Source organism: Anolis carolinensis, chromosome 3, assembly GCF_035594765.1.
Source record: "Anolis carolinensis isolate JA03-04 chromosome 3, rAnoCar3.1.pri, whole genome shotgun sequence".
Classification (NCBI taxonomy): domain Eukaryota; kingdom Metazoa; phylum Chordata; class Lepidosauria; order Squamata; family Dactyloidae; genus Anolis; species Anolis carolinensis.
The window spans coordinates 186,615,134-186,636,639 of record NC_085843.1 but is presented as its reverse complement, the minus strand read 5'-3'; the positions used below and the strand labels follow the sequence as shown (position 1 = coordinate 186,636,639).

General features: G+C 40.0%; 1 protein-coding gene across 7 annotated transcripts in view; it reads left to right on the top strand.

Moving 5' to 3' along the window:
• The window catches only part of pax2 (paired box 2), a 143,794-nt gene that overhangs the window by 62,959 nt on the left and 59,329 nt on the right, over window positions 1-21,506 (top strand). For 6 of the 7 annotated variants that reach the window (XM_062975903.1, XM_062975900.1, XM_062975899.1 and 3 more), the window contains one exon: window positions 6,318-6,437. The exons of the other annotated variant lie outside the window; for it this stretch is intronic. In XM_062975903.1, the coding sequence (XP_062831973.1) occupies window positions 6,318-6,437 (120 nt within the window). The remainder of the gene's footprint in view (window positions 1-6,317; window positions 6,438-21,506) is intronic. 7 annotated transcript variants of the gene reach the window in all.

The window sequence follows — 21,506 nt, the reverse complement described above, 5'->3', positions numbered from 1 at the left end:
AATTGCTGGCTTAGGACTTTCTCCAGAACAGAAAAAAGGTACTTGTGCTGTTAAATAAAAACTTGTAGTCTGAGATCAAGATATGCTATCTCAGGAACTAGCAGTCCTATGGTTCCTTGTGCATTGAAAGGAGGAATGGGCAGCTGGCAGGATAGCTGAAGCACCCGTCAGCTTGATGTCAATGCCAGAAAATATTCTAGAACAGATAATTAAATAGTCTTTTGAACACTTAGAACTGCATAATGTGATTACTAATAGCCAGTATAGAATCTTTTAAAAAAGTGATACCAGCTTAATCTTACCACTTTTTTTTAAAAAAACCACGAGGTTCTAGCTTGGCAAACTGGCAAAATGCTATGGCTGCAATTCAGTAAAGCTTCTGGCAAGTGCCACCTTTCTGGATATCCCTGTAGATACTTTGGTAAGATTTAGATTATAGGATGCTCCTGTTAAGTGGATATGTATGAAGTGACAGACTGAATAACAACAACAACAACAATAACAACAACAACACTTTATTTATATTCCGCCCTCCTCCCCGTGGGGACTCAAAGCGGATTACAATGTAAACAGATACAGGCAAACATTCAATGCTTTTTTATAATACAATGAGACACACATACACAGACAAAGGCAAAGGCTTCTCCTTTCATTTCTGGCTTTGGAGGCAGTGCTCATCTCTGGCTCTGGGGGAGGTACTCATTTCCCTTTCCATTTTCAAGCCGAGGAGCCTGAGTTGTCACCTCCTGGTCATGTGACCGGCATGACTGCTTGGACCGTCTTATGCTTTTCCCGCCGAAATGGTACCTATTTATCTACTCACAGTTGCTAGTTTTCGAACTGCTAAGTTGGCAGGAATCCTAACAGCTGGTAAACTGGCTGGGATTTCTGGGAGTTGTAGGCCAAAACACCTGGGGACCCACAGGTTGAGAACCACTGATCTATTTTGCTTTGTTTAAACTCACCTGGGGTGCTGCTTCTCATTCTGAGCACTACAGTTTAAGAAAGGCACTGAAAAGCTAGAACAGTACCAGAGGAGAGTGAAGAATATGGCAAAGGGCATGGGAACCAAAATTTATGAGTTTAATCTGTAAAAAGAGAAGATGGAGGAGTGCTATAAAGGAAAATGGAGCAAGCTAGTTTTCTCATTTTTCAAAGGTTATGGCCTGAACCAATAGATATGAAATACAGGAAAGAGGGATTGTGTCTAAATATTGGGAAGAATTTCCTGATTGTAAGGTTTGAGAGTAGAGTGAACTACTCCAGAAACTTACACAAATCTCTTTATTCAAGATTTTAAAACAGTGTGTTTATCTGTGGATTCCCCCATTAGTATGATGGTGGACTAGACCAGGGCTTCTTAAACCAATTGAATATGGTTGGTGAGCCCAACTTAGCTTTTTAGAATCAAAATTTGAAGAGCAGTATTTCTGAGACTGTAAGGAAAATCCGTCAAGCAAAATCAGCATTTGCTGCACTTCGTTGCTAGCACATTCATGTAAATACCTAAAACAGCCACTAAAATAGTGTTCAGAAACCTTTTACGGCTGCAAATTATTTTGTGATCCAACATTGAGTTAACATGAGCCCATCTGGGGTCCTGACCCACAGTGTAAGAAGCTTTGTACTAAGGGCCCTTCCAGACAGGCCCTATATCCCAGGGTCTGATCCCAGGTTTTCTGCTTTAAACTGGATTATATGAGTCCGCACTAACAGATAATTTGAGATAAACAGAACACCTTTCTGGAGGGGCCCCAGATTACCATGAGCTCATATCAAGTTTTTCAAGTTTCTGATTCTATGACAGGACAGGTAAGATAAGAACATTGATTCCACTCCCCAGCCCCCAGATCTGTAGTCAATGTTTAGTGAAATGTGTATAGGGTCATGGCAGAGTAAAGAACATGGGACAAGAACAATTACTGACTAGTTATTTTGTTTTTTAAGTGTGAACTTGCAAAAGAGGATGGCAGTGTGGAAATATTTTGTAATTAAATCAGACAGCACAAGACTTTAAAGTGATTCCTATTCACAAAATATGTGTAGTTATTACAGCAAGTGCATCAAGGAGACAGTAATTTTATTATGACCAACTGAAAAGTTACAGAAATGGTTAGCAGGTTTAGTAGGACTCTTCTTCAAGCTGCACAGTATATTTTACAGAACTGGCAAGGGGACTTTTAATAGCATTTTAGCAACTTAAACAGCAGTCAGAATCAAAACAAAAACATTTTACAGCTTACAGCTGTAAGCTGTACTTACAGCTCCTCTTTGTTAAACCATTGGCAATTAGTCACTTATCTGTATCTCATGAGATTATTATGCCTATGGGCCTATTTAGCCAATGGCTTCCAACAATTGATGCTTAGACCCTGATCAAGTACAGACACCGAGGAAACTGAGCTGAGAAAAAAACTAGAAGGGCTCACTCTATAGATGATATATGGAACTAATAACATACTTTTGAACCATTAAAATATTTTCTATGGCGGGATTTAGGAATCAGACAGCAACCCTAGTCAACATTGGCAACTGTAAGGAATGATAGAGCAACATGTGGAAGGACAGATGATTCTCATTCTTGTCCTTTGACTAGCACCAATTAGAGTAGATCCACTAAATCAGTTGCTACTGCTAAGCCCACACATACAGGCAATCCCTGGGTTACAAAAACCGGACTTACAAACAACTCATAGTTAAGAACAGGGATGAGACATCAGGAAGTAAGAGAAATCTACAAATTCAACTTAGAAACAAACCTATACAACCTATCTTGTTCATAATTTAGGGACTGCCTGTATTCCAATCTGGCTGATTCAGTTGATTGACTGTAATTAAGATTAGCAAATGGATTAAGGATCCAATTTAGCTAAGTCTGTGAGGGTATAAATATCAATAAAGAGGTTCAGAGATATAGTACACAGAATGTCTACAGTTGTGTTATACATTGCAGTGAAATGTTTCGGCTACACTTGACAGAAAGTATGGAATAGCAGTAAACACTTGACTTTAGACTAGCTGATTTTTTTTAAAAGGTCCAGCTTCAGGATTCTGCTGAGAAATGTAAAACTTCTGCAAATACAATCTCTGTGAAACCATCAGAAAATTAAATACATAACCATGGGATGCACTAAATGGCATATTTAGTTTTTGGAAGAAAACAAGTGGATACTTAGGAAAGGCAATGAAATGTCACTGCATAGTCTCGAAGATTTTCGAGAGCGTTTTGGCCAGAGATTACAGATGGCAGGACTTAGTGGGTAATTACAGTACAGGTAGAGATGGAAGGATATGATAGTCTCAGGAAGAATTTTTCCTCTAATTTTTAAGTATAGTGCATCAGTTTCTTTTAAAAAAATCATTGTGTATTTGCATGGTTGCATACCCACATGCTTTTGTAAGAAGGAAGTTTTTAGTTCTCATTTATGAACTTAGAGGAAATGAAAAGTCTGTTACTTCTTAGCAATATATTAGAAACCAGAAGGGCTTGGATGAGATTGTTCAGTGACTAAATAACAGAACCTCTAGATGGCTTTCTTTTTGTCTTTCTTTATTTTCTTTATGTTTGGTATGATCAAGTGGTATGCAACTGAACATTAATTTATCAAGGCTTAATAATATGGGTTTGTGACAATCACGGCTATGATCAGAAAAAAGCTTTTTTTTTTTAGCAGTGTTGTTCTTTTTAACTTGATGCTGAATAAAACATAGATTTTCTGACATTTGTGTGTGAGATTAATCATCCACATAAATTGTGTTTCTGTAGGGGCCTGCTTTCTTTTCTGGGAGGACTGTGTGGGTTGTAGGTGTAAGGTCTTCCTCTCATTCCCAGGCAGGATGCACCATGTCATTGTCTGCTGACATAGATTGTCATGGGGCCATTTGCTTTTATTGAGCTTCAACAGTCCCAGGTTACTATTTAGCACACATGAAGATACATGTTACATGGAAATGATGGGTTCAGATTGGAAGGGAAACTTAAATAGTAGGCAGAAGAGACTTCTTACATACTTACAGCTCCTCTTTGTTAAACCATTGGCAATTACTCTGCCTCAACTGGAACTTACGCTTGTAAGAAAATAGGTGTGTGCATGGACTGGAAGGTATGGCAAAAATGAAACTTTACCCTCCCACTTGACACCTCTCCATATGCCCCTCCATCTGTGATTGTGAAGGTTGTCTGTTGAGGTAAAGTGGATGACTTTATTTTTGCCGCCATTTTTAAAATTCAAATTTTAACTAGAAAAAACACAAATAAAGAAAACAATACTTATGCATACATAAGCATAAACATACTTAAACAACAGTTACATAGCTCATACACAATTTCTCTTGCCAACATACATCCTATACTCTAATTACATGTAACTCTAATATACAAACATATACAGTAGAGTCTCACTTATCCAACACTCGCTTATCCAACGTTCTGGATTATCCAACACATTTTTGTAGTCAATGTTTTCAATACATCCTGATATTTTGGTGCTAAATTCATAAATACAGTAATTACTACATAGCATTACTACGTATTGAACTACTTTTTCTGTCAAATTTGTTGTATAACATGATGTTTTGGTGCTTAATTTGTAAAATCATAACCTAATTTGATGTTTAATAGGCTTTTCCTTAATCCCTCCTTATTATCCAACATATTCGCTTATCCAACATTCTGTTGGCCCGTTTATGTTGGATAAGTGAGACTCTACTGTATACATAAATTAGTTTTACAAGAGGATTTTCTGCTTCCCTTTTTTGGTTTCTCTAGAGTTTAACATTTTTATTCCAATTTATACCTAGTTAGTTATTTACTACTGCTTGTTTTTACAAGAACAAATGAATATCCCAATAGTTTATATCTCCAAACTTTTACAAAAAGTCTTTTCCTATCCTTCAGATATATATTGATAGAAAAGTTTTCATTCTTAAGTACAGTATATATCCATTTTTTCTTCAACAAAATTGCTAACTTTTCAGTATCTATTAGTTCCCACATCTTCACTATTCAGTCTTCTATCGTTAGTATTTTCCCCCATCATTGAGCATATATGATTCTTGCCACTGTTAACATGTACAGTGGATGACTATCTTGATACAACTCCACTGTCTAAACGTATTAGGGATATGGGTATTTAGAAACTACTGTAGGTGGGAAACAAGTAAATTGTGGGTACTACTTATTGACAAGAATGGTAAGAGAACTTTAAGGAAAACCACAAGCTCCATCCTTACTTACCATAATTTCAGTGAAAACGTATGGCTTGTGAAAAAAGTTTGTACTGAAAATTTTTATGTAATCTATATATATAAAAGGGTAATGAAATTTCGGCCTAGGACAAAACAACAAAACTACACATCCCAAAAACACTAAACTTGGCAGCACAACCCGTCATCCATGCCTCTACGTTCATACAACAAAAAGAAAACAAAAATAAAGTCCTAATTAGAGGGAGAGGAAGAATTGTTTTTATCCAATTGCTGCCAGTTAGAAGGCTAAGCTCCGCCCACTTGGTCTCCTAGCAACCCACTCAGCCCAGGGCACAGGCAGAGTTAGGCCTCAGGCCTCTTCCACACTGCCTATAAAATACAGATTATCTGATTTTAACTGGATTATATGGCAGTGTAGATTCAAGGCCCTTCCACACAGCTATATAACCCATTTATTATGGACTTAATGTAAGGTAAAACCTTTACCCTTTACCTTAACTACCACCAATTCCTCAATACTTTTATTTCCCATACTACCATACGTCACCACAGCAACGCGTGGTCAGGCACAGCTAGTGCAAAATAAAAGAAGGCTTTGCTGTTTGTTGCCCTTTCTGAAGGAAATCTCCACATACTCATGCTTTTACCGTTCACTCACATGCACACAATACAATCTTGAGACCGAAAAGCAGGGCTTAGAGTAGTTACTTTGGGAACTACAATTCCACAGGCCATAAGGAGCGCAGCATTCTGGAAACTAGCCCAAAAGTAAGTTCTCTGCTGTCTGCCAAAAGTAATGCTTTCAAATCGAACCTTGCAGATCATGGGCATTCAGTTCCCCGAATCTGGAAATTTGTAATAAAAATATTCTAGTTAGCCTTGAACATGGTATGATAGCTTGTGTGACACAAGTCAGTTTTTTGCCCCCCATGGAGGATTCACAAAATGTAAAGATACTCTTTAAAAGGCATTTTTGGGCCCTGGCCTTGGCTGGGAGTGGTAAGCGACTGCCCCTGGGTGCAGTCTGGAGAGGCAGGATGTATGTATGGTTTTGTACCTGCTAGCTGCTCCTCTCCTCATGGGCCTTTCTCCCTCTTCATTTTGTCCAGTTCCCAGTACAGCATCCCCTCCCGTCTCCAGTGCCTCCAATGATCCAGTGGGCTCCTACTCCATTAACGGGATTCTGGGAATTCCTCGGTCGAATGGTGAGAAGAGGAAACGTGATGAAGGTAGGGGGAGGGAGGGGCTCATCCTCCCTTTTTCTTTCCTTTTCTGGTCCTTCTTACTTTGTCCCCTCATTCTCATTCTTTATGTCTTTGCCCCTCCCCACTGCCACTTCTAAGTTCAGTCTGCAGACCAGGGCTTGCAGGTATCTTTGCATGAGAGATGAGGTTCGGATTATAGAGGGTTTCTGCACACAACTTTGTTGGTCTATGAATGTTTTAATTAGAAGCTACACTCTTCAGATGACTGGGAGGCAGAGAAACCTCTTCCATTCTTGCAGCAAAATCCATTTTTCAGTTTATTGTTAAGAAGCACACCATCTTGCTCAGGATATTATCCTGGGAGCAAGTTGACTCACCCTGGCTTTCCAAATCAAAGCCAGCAAGAGGGCAATTCTGGAGAGGTATAGTGAACACACAGGCAGGGTGCTTTTTTCTCGCTATTACTCATCATCTGAGACAGAGAGTTCAGTTTCTAGTGAAATCGTTCAAAGGGGAGAATATTTAGAGTTAGGAGATTGAAAAGGGGGTTGAACTCTAGGGCTTATTTTCTTCCCACAAACAAATGTGTATGTAGTGAGAACTGGGAAAATATCTGCTTATTACCCCTTTGTTCACTGATTGCATATATCACGTGTCAGTGTTAATCTTGAAAATGTAGCCTTGTGAGGATAAGCAGTCACTCCACAGAGGATTTTATCTGGTCACAATCTTCATAGTTATTCAACAGTGTGTATGTGTGCAGCTTTTCACATTGACATGGATCAGAATTTAGTTTGCATATAGGTTTTTCACATTGACATGGATCAGAGTTTAGTTTGCATATATAGGTTTTTGCTCAATAGACGATCATAGATAGAACATTTTTCATACTACAGTAGAGTCTCGCTTATCCAACATAAACAGGCCAGCAGATAAGTGAAAATGTTGGATAATAAGGAGGAATTAAGGAAAAGCCTATTAAATGTCAAATTACATTATGAGTTTACAAATTAAGCACCAAACCATCATGTTTTACAACAAATCAACAAAAAAAGCATTTCAATACACAGTAATGTTATCTAGTAATTACTGTATTTACGAATTTACCACCAAAACATCGCAATGTATTGAAAACATTGACTACAAAAACACTGACTACTAAAAGGCAAACTGGGTTGGATAATACAGAACATTGGATAAGTGAAGATTGCATAAGTGAGACTCTACTTTAGCTACAATAGGAGCCAAATTATCTCTGGCTTGCTGTTGATGAAAAAGTACAGGAGTAACATTACTAACCTATGATAAAGGTGTATAGAGATGAGGACCATGCAAGATTGTGTTTCTTGCTTTCTTCTATGATTCTGTTACATCTGAAGCCACCTCAAAACATAGCTTTAATATGACAAATGGAAAATAGCCTTGTATAACAGGCTGGACTTTTTTTTTTTAGAAAGTAGAAGAGGCAATAAGGGGATTCGCTATGTTAGATCTGGTGCTAACCAACACAGACAACTTTGTTAATAGGGTGGATGTGGTGGGTGCCTTAGGTAGGACTGTCTTATGTTTTTCTAGAGCAGTAGTTCTCAACCTGTGGGTTCTCAGATGTTTTGACCTTCAACTCCCAGAAATCCTAACAGCTGGTGAACTGGCTGGGATTTCTGGAAGTTATAAGCCAAAACACAGGTTGAGAGCCACTGCTCTAGAATTTGTTATACAGGGGAAGTCAAGCAAAGTCAGACATGCACCCTAGACTTTAAGAAAGCTGATTTTATTAAATGTAGGGAAATACTGAGTGTGATCCCATGGTCAAGAATACTAAAAGAGAAAGGAGTTCATGATTGATGGAAGTTTCTGAAAAGTGAGATACTGCCATGAGTGCTTTGATTGTGTGTTACTGCATGGCAGAGAGTTGAACTAGATGTCCCTCATGTTCTCTTCCAAATCTATGATTCTATTTTTCTATGCTAGAAAAGGATAACGCCACTGATGTCATGACTACAAATCAAGCTGAATCAGAGCCAGTCCAACAGTCCAAACTTCCCTAAAACCACAGAGTATTCCATAGTCTCCGACAAACTTTGTCCAAAAAGGGACTCCACTGGTTTTAATCCAACCCCAACTCCATCTCTGTGACACCCTCAGGCTTTTGGCTACTGTCCTGAAGGTTTGGCAAAACCCAAAGATCTGAGATAACTATTTACTAGAAAATGTGGATAGAATTATTTTTTTCTGTTTATTAGCTTCCACTATAAATGTCTACAGTTGAATGAGGTTTTCTTCTGGACACAGAATGTTGTTTTTCAGTGTTCCTTGGGTAGAGGACAGGAATGGTGCATCTATAGATAATGGACCTCAGGGTGCTAGCTTGAAGTTTCAGGAAATTACTATGCTTCTCTACCCTGTTTCCCTGAAAATAAGACATCCCCGAAAAATAAGACCTAGTAGAGGGTTTGCTGAATTGCTAAATATAAGGCCTCCCCTGAAAGTAAGACCTAGCAAAGTTTTTGTTTGGAAGCATGCCCAGCGCCTGCCAAACAAACACCAGAGCATGCAGGATTGGTAAATGTACATACCAGTTGTACATGAAAATAAAGGTAGTAACAAGAAATTCTTGACAGGAGTCACAGTTTGTCTGGTTTGGTTATGTTGGTTTGTGATGACAACTACTGTACAGTATATAATAAATGTTCATTTTTTGTTCAACAATAAATGTGAATTCTTCTTCATGGAAAAGTAAGACATCCCCTGAAAATAAGACCTAGCACATCTTTGGGAGCAAAAAATAATATAAGACACTGTCTTATTTTCGGGGAAACACGGTAGGTCTCCAGTCAGGGAAATAAATTGTTGAACAGTGCCAAAGGAGGAGAATGTTTGCCTGTGAAGTGGCCTTGAAGTCCCCTCTCAACTGTTGCTAGCTAAAAACAGGGATCTCTGGTGTTTGTAGATATGTGCTTGCAGTGTATGTGTGCCAAGAGCCAGGGACAAAGGTGTTGGAATAAGGAAAGAAATTGAAGAGTTATATACTTGGGCTCATCATATCATTTGGAGCAAAGTAGAGAGTGGGGTGGTAATGTTATATGCCTCATAGACCTTATTGTTGTTCAAGTCCTGGAAGCAGCAGTGCAGGGCCTACTAGGGGAAAATTCCTCAGGGCTAGCAGTGGTTATTATTACATGGCCAACACACATTTTGGATGTCATACCTGTTTCTTGATATATTTGTTAGGCCTGTTAGACCTGTTTCTTGATATATTTGATTCACTGATTACAAAAATGGCACGTATCAGCTCTAGTTTTTGAGCTGCAGAACATATGGCACGTACCAGCCTTCATCTGCTCATCTAGTTTCATCTATGCTGATGATCGTGCCATCACCGCCCAAGCAGGGAGCTTTGAAATGGTTGAACAGAAGCTCTCCAAAGATTTGGGGGCTCTTACTGCCTATTACAGTGAAAACCAGCTGATTCCGAATCCATCTAAAGCACAGGTGTGTGCTTTTTTTGTCATGTTCATTGATAGTTATCCAGATTTTAGGCCCGTGGCTTCCATGCCTGGTCCCACAATCATACCACCCAGAGCATTTCTGGCCTGGTCTCTCAATCCTTTGCTGCCCTTGCTCTGTAAACTTCCTAGTACCCCACCTTATCACATCACAGGGCCCATCCCTTTAAAAAGGTTTTGGACCAGAAATTTACTGAAATAAATTTCTGAATGAGATGGTCTGCCCTGGCAAACCTTGTTATGACTGTAGTGTAAATATGGCAGTAGTCGCCATCTGCTCGCCCACAGAAAACCATATTTAATAATCTAGAGCTGATGTGGTCTATCCAATGCAATTTTATGAATCAACATCCCCAAATAATCCCAAGAACAGGTCTAAAAACAAAGACACCAAGGCGCTGTATGGAACAGCTCCTCTCAGGGGAAGGAAGGGAGGAGGAGGAGGAGGAGAAGCAGCAGTCAGGAGGCTTGTTGTTGCGCCTTTCATGTGTAGTCAGCCTCTCCCCTCCTGACATCCCCATTGCCTCGGCACTATAAGAGGGTTTCATGAGACCAGTCGCTCTCCTTGCAACAGTGTAGTAACGATGAGGCTGCGCACCATATTTTAGTTCTTAGGGACCACTGGTGGTCCACAGGTTGGGAACCACTGCTTTAGACGCTGGAAAACTGTTTTGGGATTGAAAGTAGACTAGATGACAGCTGATGATCCCCTTCTAAAGCTAGTATTCTCTGGCAGCTGTCAAGATACGTGGGGGCAAGATAGTCAACCACTGATAAAAGAAAGACCAGATAGGCTTGTAAAACAAAGCAAAGATGACTTGAAGAACCTCTGACAGCCTTAATTCATCATAGCACAGGCTTCCCTATTTTTCCTTTCATGTTTCCATTATATTTGTTTGTAAAAGTGGAAATCAATTTTGAAGGTAATTTTCTGGAAAGAATGAAAGGGAGGTAGGAGGGCCAGGTAAGGCTGAGATGGGAAAACAGGAAAAAATATTTAGGCCAGGAACAGCCCAGGGGCAGCTCTTGGCAAGGTGAAAGAAAATTGCATATTCAATCTCCATCCATGAATCTCCTTCACCACTGCCCGCCTCCTGCTCAGCAACAATGAAGGCTTCCTTCTCTTTGCAAGGCAGGCAAGAAGGCCAGAATACCACCCCTCACTTTAAATTCAGGGTCATTAATTCACCTGATTACTGATGGAAAAGAGAAAATTGCAATCGCACCTTTTTTTTTAAAGGGACCCTATGCTTCGTCCCCAAAGAGAGGAAGGAAGGAAGGAAGGAAGGAAGGAAGGAAGGAAGGAAGGAAGGAAGGAAGGAAGGAAGGAGACAATCTATGTTTTCATACAGAATTGAAACGGGCAAGTGGAGGCACAGAGCCACCCAGATTATATGAGGGAGGACGAATGGGAAGCAGCCATCATTGCGTTCTCTGTTGTGCTGTTACTGCAAATTGAAAGTAGCATGTTTTGCCCTACATGATTCTCTCTTGAGAAGAAGAGCCAAATGTGTGCCTGTGTATATGTTGGGGAGGGAGAAGGCAGGGAGGGGATTTATAATTTCTTCCTCGGAAGCTCAAGCACAGTATCACCATGTGAGATGACATTTGAATTTACAATTCCGCTGAGAAAAGCCATTAATTCACAAATTAACATTCCCCCCTCTCTCTTTCTCTCTCTCCCTCTCACATGGATGTGCAAAGCAATTGAAAAAGACAAAGGAAATAGCCTTAAGGAAGAGACTTTACTACTAGTCTGTCTGGGTGGAGATTGCTACTCCTGCTTCCAGATAGATAAACCAATTACCTGAGCGACACTGTTCATGGCAGCCTGCTATTACCTCCTTTTGTAGAACTGCTCAGGCCACCACTGGATTAAGCTTTATGTATCTCATTAATGTAAGCCAGCAAGACTCTGGGACATAGGCAGGCTCTTTCATCCAGCATTTTTTTTGAAGAGCAGGAGGGAGGAAAGAAGAGAAGGGAAGAAGGAAGGAAGGAAGGAAGGAAGGAAGGAAGGATATATATGGAAAAAGTGCAGCTGAAGGAAGGGTGGGAGAACACTCCCCCCCCCCCTTCCCATGCATTGTTTGGATCCATGCATTTGCTAAGACCTTCTGTATAGTTATCCTAATGGTTGTGCACACTGGTGTAACGTAGGACTTATAAAGCCTGTGGATTGGACCATCTGTGTTTAAAACTGCCAATGATTTGAGCAGACCTAGTGCTCCCATGCTACTTGAGCAAATGAAGTCATCATGTATAGTTTTAAAGTAAATGTTCCCCGCTGCCCATTCAGCTGATAGTGTGGCAGCAACAGGAAGTGACCCAGGTGAATATGTGCATTTGTGTGAGTGAGAAAAAGACAGCCCTTTGTACTTGCTGCACCGACCCTTCTCTAGAACGTAGTATAGTATCAATTCTGTGACCCCCCAGGGCAAAGCCGTGGGGGAGAAATGTTGAAGAGTTTGGTTAAGCTTCAAGACCTCTGTACTCTCAAACCATTTCACAAACTCATAAGGGGTTGGACTGGATGGCCCATGTGGTCTCTTCCAACTTTGTGATTCTATTATTCTAACCTTTGACAGCCAGAAAGGAAACTATTTGTCATAGCCACTTGCCATAGCCATTATCCCAACCAGACCTGGTGTTAAGAGCCCACATGAAACTAGATATCAGTTCAATTACCTCTATCTATTAGACAAACATATTTTGGACGGCAAGATCATATATAGACATTCTGTGCTTTTCTGTTTTTGAGACTTTGCAGCAGAGTATTTCTCATGAAGTACTTGATATTTTATATCATTAGTTCGCAACTCCTCCAGGATAATAATAATAATAATAATAATAATAATAATAATAATAATAATAATAATAATAATAACAACAACCTCAAGATTGAACTTCAAAGACTCTGGCAGAAACCAGTACAGGTGGTCCCGGTGGTGATCGGCACATTGGGTGCCGTGCCAAAAGATCTCAGCCAGCATTTGGAAACAATAGACATTGACAAAATTATGATCTGCCAATTGCAAAAGGCCACCCTACTGAGATCTGCGCACATCATCCGAAAATACATCACACAGTCCTAAACGCTTGGGAAGTGTTCAACTGGTGATTTTGTGAAACTAAATCCAGCATATCTATCTTGTTTGCTGTGTCATAATAATAATAATAATAATAATAATAATAATAATAATAATAATAATAATAATAACAACCTCAAGATTGAACTTCAAAGACTCTGGCAGAAACTAGTACAGGTGGTCCTGGTGTTGATCGGCACATTGGGTGCCATGCCAAAAGATCTCAGCCAGCATTTGAAACAACAGACATTGACAAAATTACAATCTGCCAATTGCAAAAGGCCACCCTACTGGGATCTGCATGCATCATCCGAAAATACATCACACAGTCCTAAACACTTGGGAAGTGTTCGACTTGTGATTTTGTGATACGAAATCCAGCATATCTATCATGTTTGCTGTGTCATACAATGTCGTTGTGTCAATAATAATAATAATAATAATAAACAACTTTATTTATACCCCACCACCATCTCCCCGAAGGGACTCAGCGTGGCTCATGAAAGCACTCCAGAGTGCAGCATATAAAATAAACAGTACAGAAGCATAAAAACAATAACATAAAATTAAAGCAACAACCACAACGGACACACATGACATCACATAATAATAAAATTGTTAATTTTTATAAAAATGCAGAAATATCTGCAGATAAAACTGGCTGCTATCAATTAACAAACTAACTAAAGTGCCAATGAATAATCAATCCTCATATGCACCCATTTCAGTCTACTCAGAGTCAAAGGCCTGTTTAAAAAGCCATGTTTTAGGCTAGATCAAAAGTTTTGGAGAGTGGAGGCTAACTTAATCTCTCTAGGGAGGGCATTCCAGAGCCGGGGAACCACCACTAAGAAGGCCCTCTCTCTCGTTCCACCAACCATACTTGAGACGGTAGTGGGACTGAGAAAAGGACCTCCCCGGCAGATCTCAAAGCCTGTGCTGGTTCATAGAAAGAGATGTGGTCTATAAGATAAGTTACCTGAAGCGTATAGGGCTTTATAGGTGATAACCTGCACTTTGAATTGGGCCCGGAAACTTGTCAAAAGCTAGTGGAACTCCTTTAATAGGAGTGTAGTAACTCTCAAATATAGTTCACCAGGTATATGTATGGGGACAGGCAAATGGCATTTGCTTTCTTATATATGGCACCGTGTAAATAATGTATGTAGAACTCATGATTTTTTTAAAAAGAAAGAATGTATACATAGCTAGCTATGTATTAGACTATATATCTGTAGATCTGAGAAATGTACATATATTGCATTGATGTTCAGTTAGTATATGCATAGGAGGAATGAGATTGTATGTGCTGGCCGTGGGCATTCAAACCCTGGTCTTTCAGTGTCCTAGCCCAACACTGAAACCGCTATACTAAACGACACCAGTTGTTCCCAGCCTTTTTTTTGGCCAGGGACTATTTGACCAGGGACCACTTGGCTGGGGACCACTCTCCAACATTAGTATCAAAAGGGTTACAAATCAGTTTTTGGTCAGCTTTAGATTCAGTTTGGTTATTTGGGATGCTGATTCAGAAAATTGCATTGGATAAACTGCATCAGCTCTAGTTGCTGATACAGAACATATGCATTGCAATTTTCTGAATCAGTACCCCCAAATAACCCCCGGAACAGGCCTAAAAACAAAGACATGAATAATTTTTTTTGGTTGGGCTGTGTTATTATCCGTGGATTTTGTTAATGCTTGTGTAAAAAAAAGAAGGGAAGGGGCTGAGGTTGAAAAAATATTAAAAGTGAAGCATGAGACTCAAGAGGGGGCCCCTGGTGGCACAGTGTGTTAAAGCGCTGAGCTGCTGAACTTGCGGACCAAAAGGTGCCAGGTTCAAATCCCGGGAGCGGAATGAGCACCCGCTGTTAGCCCCAGCTCCTGCCAACCTAGCAGTTCAAAAACATGCAAATGTGAGTAGATCAATAGCTATCGCTCCGGCGGGAAGGTAACGGTGCTCCATGCAGTCATGCTGGCCACATGACCTTGGAGGTGTCTACAGACAACACCGGCTCTTCGGCTTAGAAATGGAGATGAGCACCAACCCCCAGAGTCGGTCACAACTGGACTTATCATCAGGGGAAAACCTAACCTATGAGACTCAAGAAACTGTCCCTAACAGCTTTCTCCTGTCTCCTGGCCACAAGTGCATAAACACGAGGAAGGGGGTGTGGTCCATGGGGCGTTGCAGTCGTGTAGTAATGGTGAGGCTGCAGACCATGTTTTAGTTCTTGTGGACGACTGGTGATCCACGGACCACAGGTTGGGAACCACTGCTATAGACAAGAAATTGAAAATATTGTTATTGAGCACAGTTGATAAGAAAACAGCAGAAAGTCAGAAAGGGAGGGGAGAGAAAAAAATGATAAAACCAACCTTAAAAGAATGTTGGAATTGAAGGTATGCTCTTGGTATGGAAAGACCAAAGGCCACTTTTCTAGGTAACATCTTTGCATAATCATTAGCTTAGTTTTCTTGAATCTGCCTATTGCTGATCTTAATGGGCAATTCCAAAGAGCAAATATTGTTAACACATAATTTGAGCTATGGCTGCCAAAAGACCCAGGGATGGAAAAAATAGATGGCACCATTGGCAGCAGCTATGTAGCTTCCGCCAGGAACGGACAGTAATAAAATTGTAGGTTTGTAATGTCGTAACCTCCCAGAATTATGTTTACTGTCTTATCATTTCCTCTTTGGAAGATATGCAAGATACAGTCCTTCTCATTTCTACTAAAGGTAGAAATTGAAGACATAATGTCATTTTGGAAGGGGACACTAATTTTGGTTATTTCTGAGAACTGGATAGTGTCAGCTTAATGCTTAATGCAAGGCTGTATTTATATGTAAACTTAAAACATGATTTAAACACCTTTATTTCACAGCGTGCCATTATCAGTCTTTGATACCCTGCTCTCTTTCCTTCATAGTACTCACCTCCCAACCCAAAATGCCTGAGTCCCTCGGTGTTACACTGCTGTATAGCACATGGCAAGATCAGCATCTCCTTACTGCTGGTGCTCCAGAGCACAGAGCAATCAAAGGAGGAATCCGCAGACAGCACTAGTAATTCAAACCATCCTGACCGTTCAGTGAACCCAAACCTGCTGACCTTGACAGCGTTGTACAACTGCGAGCTCAGAAATCCCAATCAAGGCAGTAGGGGTGCCTTTTGGGTTTCCTCTGCGGTGGCAGCTCAATAGCTCCGGGGCCCATCAGTTATCCCCAGTGGTCTGTCTGGTCCAGTCCCACCACAACGATGAGGCTGCTTTTAGTGTAACTTGGTGATGGAAGAACAAATCAACTACACTATGAGCAGGCAGGGAGAAGGGCAAGACAGACCTGCCATTGTAAAAGGCACTTTCTGGAAAGCAAGCTGGAGTCTACAGCCAACAGGTTTAGAAAGTCTAGGCACTGCTGTTGGGAAGAAGGCATAGGGCAACAGTTAATTTCTTTTCATTCTCTTCCCTTTGCTTTTGGCTTTATGACATCAAATTTACAAGTCAAGTCTAAGGGACTTGATCCTGTCCTCCAGAAGAGATGCCACTTACCCTGTTTCCCCTAAAATAAGACATCCCCAGAAAATAAGATCTAGTAAAGGTTTTGCTGAATTGCTAAATATAAGGCCTCCCTCGAAAGTAAGACCTAGCAAAGTTTTTGTTTGGAAGCATGCCCAATGAATAGAACACCAGAGCATGCAGGATCGGCAAATGTACGTACCATAGAGTGTTGTACATGGAAATATTGGTAGTAACAAGAAATTCTTGATAGGATTCATAGTTTGTCTGGTTATGCTGGTTTGTGATGACAACTACTGTACAGTATATAATAAATGTTCATTTTTTGGTTCAACAATAAATGTGAATTCTTCGTGGAAAAATAAGAAAGTAAGACCTAGCGCATCTTTGGGAGCAAAAATTAATATAAGATACTGTCTTATTTTCGGGGAACCCGGTAGCAGCTCCATAGAGTCTGAAGGTTGGGATAGGGAACAAAAATGGAGTGTTCATGAGTCATAAGAATGAGAAGATAGAGCTGAAATGAATGTTCATAAATATACAGATCCTAATTTTACTAGTCAGATTTTGAGGGCTTTCTCTTGGCCTCTCTACCTTTGCAGCTGTGGTTGGGAGAAAGCTTTCTCTGTGGATGCTCCCAGATGTGAAACTCCCTTCCGCAGGTCCTCTCCTTGCTTTCTATTTGCTGGCAGATGAAGACAGTTTTATTTGGGTGGGAATTTAAATGATAAATTTTAATTATGTAATTGTTGTTGTGTGTGTGTGTGTGTGTGTGTGCAATTGGTGTAACATTTTCATATTTTAATGTTTTAATGAATGAAATTTAATTTTGTTATGTTTCAAAACCATATCCTTCAATGTTTTAAAATACAATGATCATATTTTAAGATAATTCATTAGAATTAAAGGGTCCTGGTGGTGGCGCAGTGTGTTAAAGCGCTGAGCTGCTGAACTTGCAGACCAAAAGGTCCCAGCTTCAAATCCCAGGAGCGGAATTAGCGTCCGCTGTTATCCCCAGCTCCTGCCAATCTAGCAGCTCAAAAACATGCCAATGTGAGTAGATCAATAGGTACCGCTCCGGCGGGAAGGTAACGGCGCTCCATGCAGTCATGCCGGCCACATGACCTTGGAGGTGTCTATGGACAATGCCGGCTCTTCGGCTTAGAAATGGAGATGAGCACCAACCCCCAGAGTCGGTAATGACTGGACTTAACGTCAGGGGAAAACCTTTACCTTAATTATAATAAATAAATAAATAAAACACCTTTTTGTAAACAATTCCTTTAATATGGAAGGAAGAAGACAGCTCCTGAAACAGAAAATATCTCATTACTCCCAGTCAGAATACTTCCTGTTACATCTCGGTTGAACTACTTATATTGTTTAAGTGTCCCAACACATATAACTATGCATCTCTATAACTGTGTTCCAAACTTTAACACATACTTTAAATGAGCTACCAAGGCTTTTAATCCTGTACCCAAAATAATCTCAGAGCTCCTGCAAAGTTAGAACTCCTGTAAAGTTAGAACCGAAACTCAAAGTGGATTCACCACCCCAATAACGTGTAAACAGAACTTGAACAACAGGAATTTGAAGATGGTAGAGACAAGACAATTGGTAGAGCCTTGCATCATGCACTCCACTTGAACATGTGGCCTCTGGAAGACTAGCTCACGTAGGACCTCATCAGATGGCTTTAGGGCCCCGTTTTTGTACGCTGCAGAACCAGAGCCCCATGGGAGTTCCACGGAGGCCATCACATGGCATAAGGGCACTTCCGGTGGGACTCCACGGGGCTCCATTTCTTCAGCGCATGGAAATTGAGCCCTAAAGGTGTCTTCAGGAGTCGGGTCTAACCCTACTCCAAACAGCTTAAACCGGGACAACACGGGCAGAACGAAATGGGATAGCTAGCCATTCCAGAAGATGGGGAAAGATGGGGAAAGATGGTAGGAAAAAAGGAGGGTAGTTCCCTCTACTTTCCCCCGCTTTCTCCCACCTGTTCAATGAAGTCCTTATTCCAAGTGCACAAGGTTGCACTTCACAAGGTCTGCAATCACACTGAAATAAGAAGTTCCTCTATCCTTAGAGAGCACAAATGTACATCTAGATAATTCAGTCTTAATACATGGCTCTAAGAAATAAATTTAATTCTGATGATTTCAGGGAAATTAATTTTTGATCCAAAATAAATTGTTGCAAATGTTTGAATTTACATGAATTTTACAATTTTCAGTTCAGGATTAATGTTATTAATGTTGCTTCAAAATTAAAATCCTCCTATTATGTATGACATTTTTTGCTCAAATTTTGAAATTCAGATTGGTTAGGTTATAGATATTTTGAGGCTGTTCTGACTTTGTCAGGTTTCAAAATATAAAATCTTACAAGCTGCCAGCTGTCAAATACTTGTATAACGTGACTTAGAGCATTTGACAGCTAAGATACAATAGTAATAAGAAATACATCAAATATAATATTGTCAAATAATGGTCTGTACGAACCATCAAATAACCATCTTGTTCTGTGAATTTATTGAATGTTCTCAATTAGAATAACGAAAAGATAGCTTGCCCACTGCTTGAAATCATCCATTATGCAGAATTTCTGGGAACTGTTGTGTCCTAGGGCATAATCTTGTTTCATTGTGGATATGAGGAAGCACTACAACAACATATATAAATTGGTTGGTAGAAGATACATAAACCACTGCCAATTCAGCACCCAGACATTCAAAAAGGCCAGAAACAGCAACAGGGCAGAGGGAGCAGAAGGGATCATTGCTTTTCTCCGATTCTTCTGGGAAGGACTAAGCTCTTGCCTTTCACCATTCTACTAAGAGATAGCAATGGTTTATTTTGGATAATAGTTAAGGTACAGTACTTACATTGACATGTAGATGAGTCAACCCAGGTTTTGCGGGGTGATTTTTTGATTAAAATTTCTAGACTTATACGCGTAGATAGGGTACTTTACAATTATCAGTGTCGGCATTATGGTAATATTGTTAGTTTTGGCCCAGCCTCCAATTTGTCAAAATCATTTTGAATTCTGTGGTATTATCTATGTCTTCTAAACTGGTGCCTTTTGATAAGCCAGCTTTCCATTCCATCATCCAAGTAATTTATAAAGATGTTGAGACACACCAGGGCTTGATTTGGCATTTCTTTTGCATAATAAATATCATGTACATTGGGGGACATCCAAATTTGTGAATGTTAATTTTGAGGGTAGAATTGACAGTTGTTGCAACCTCCGAGGTTGCCTGCCATAGATATGAGTGAAACGTCAGGAGAGAATACTTCTGGTACATGGCCATATAGCCCGGAAAACATATAACAACCCTGTGATCCCGGCCATGAAAGCCTTCAACAACACGTAGAATTGAGACTTTGGCTGTCCTTGTCTATGCTTTGTGGATATTGAACATTCCCAGGTTTGCTTGTTTCATATTTACCAGATGGTTTTGTTATGGAGAATAAATGAAATATACCCATACAGCACATCGTTAACAGTTGATCATGGACATGGACATGTTTTTGAGTGATTTCTGAGCCTTGTTCCCCTATCATCCATCTAGAACAGTGGTTTTCAACATATGGGTCCCCAACTGTTTTGGCCTTCAACTCCCAGAAATCCCAGCCAGTTTACCAACTATTAGGATTTCTGGGAGTTGAAGATCAAAACATCTGGGGACCCACAGGTTGAGAACCATTGATCTAGATTCTCTTTGCCCTTGCTTTTAAATATATTGATTTGGTATCTAACTACTGGGAGAAAGGGTAGTTTCACTTCAGTTTCTGAAAGATTCAAGGAAGGAACATTCCACTCATTCATGTACATGATGGTATTGCAAGAAGCTGGATGGGTAGCAGGGGAGACCTGCTTCCTTTTCTGTTCCTGAGGCACCAATATTGCCAATGCTGCTCTTCTCCGTAGTCCAGTTGGCAAGCTGGGTTTAAATAGAAGATTTGAGGAGACAGTTGGGTATTGATTTGTTGAACAGAAGGAAGGAAGATGAGAATTGTCTCTGACTTAGATTTTAATTGCTGTTTAAAGATTGCACTGTGTGGTGAAAAAAATGAATGTGATGGGCCCAAATGGGTTTCATGGCATTTCTACTTCATTTCTTCTTTAGCATCAGTAGGTAGTTGTGTTGCCTTAGCCCCATATCATATGTTGCATTCTTTTGGCCTGTGGATTCGGGTCTGGTTATGGAAAGTATTTTCTAAATCCTTCCAATCTGAAAATAAGAAAAGCAAGGGTCCCCCATTGTGTCTAATTTTTGAATGATTTCTACAGACATACTACTGAGTTATGATGGTTTATCCATTACTCTTGCTTCTATATAATCATAAATGTTCAAATTTCACCCCAAAATGTATATGTCTCTGAATTCTATAATTAAGAGGAATTAAGGAGATAGGGTAGGATAAAATAAAGTTGTTGTTGTTGTTGATATCATGATACTAACATACGTTGCTCTGTAATCTCTAATTGCTCCTTTGAAGTCAGTGGAAGTGGAAAGATGGTTTCTTTAGGTTAGTGCAGGGAAAGAAAAGTTTGGAAAAGGATCAAGAAGCCATTCAAAGCTGGTGAAAACCTTGACATCTCTTTCAAAAGGTTGGATTTTACAGGGAATCGCAAAGGATGTACTTTTCACAACCTATTTGTCAAGTCCCTATTCCTACACAGTGAAATTTGGGATCATATTTATAATATTGAAAAAAGTGGACTTTGCATAAGAATATTATTATTTATTGTAAGACTCAGAGCTGCCTACAAGTTATATGTACATGCCATATATTATGTTATTAGCATAGCACAAGATTAGCATTATATATTACTATTTTGTACTATACCACTAGGAGCCCCGGTGGCGAAGTGTGTTAAAGCACTGAGCTGCTGAACTTGCAGACTGAAAGGTCCCAGGTTCAAATCCCGGGAGCAGAGTGAGCGCCCGCTGTTAGCTTC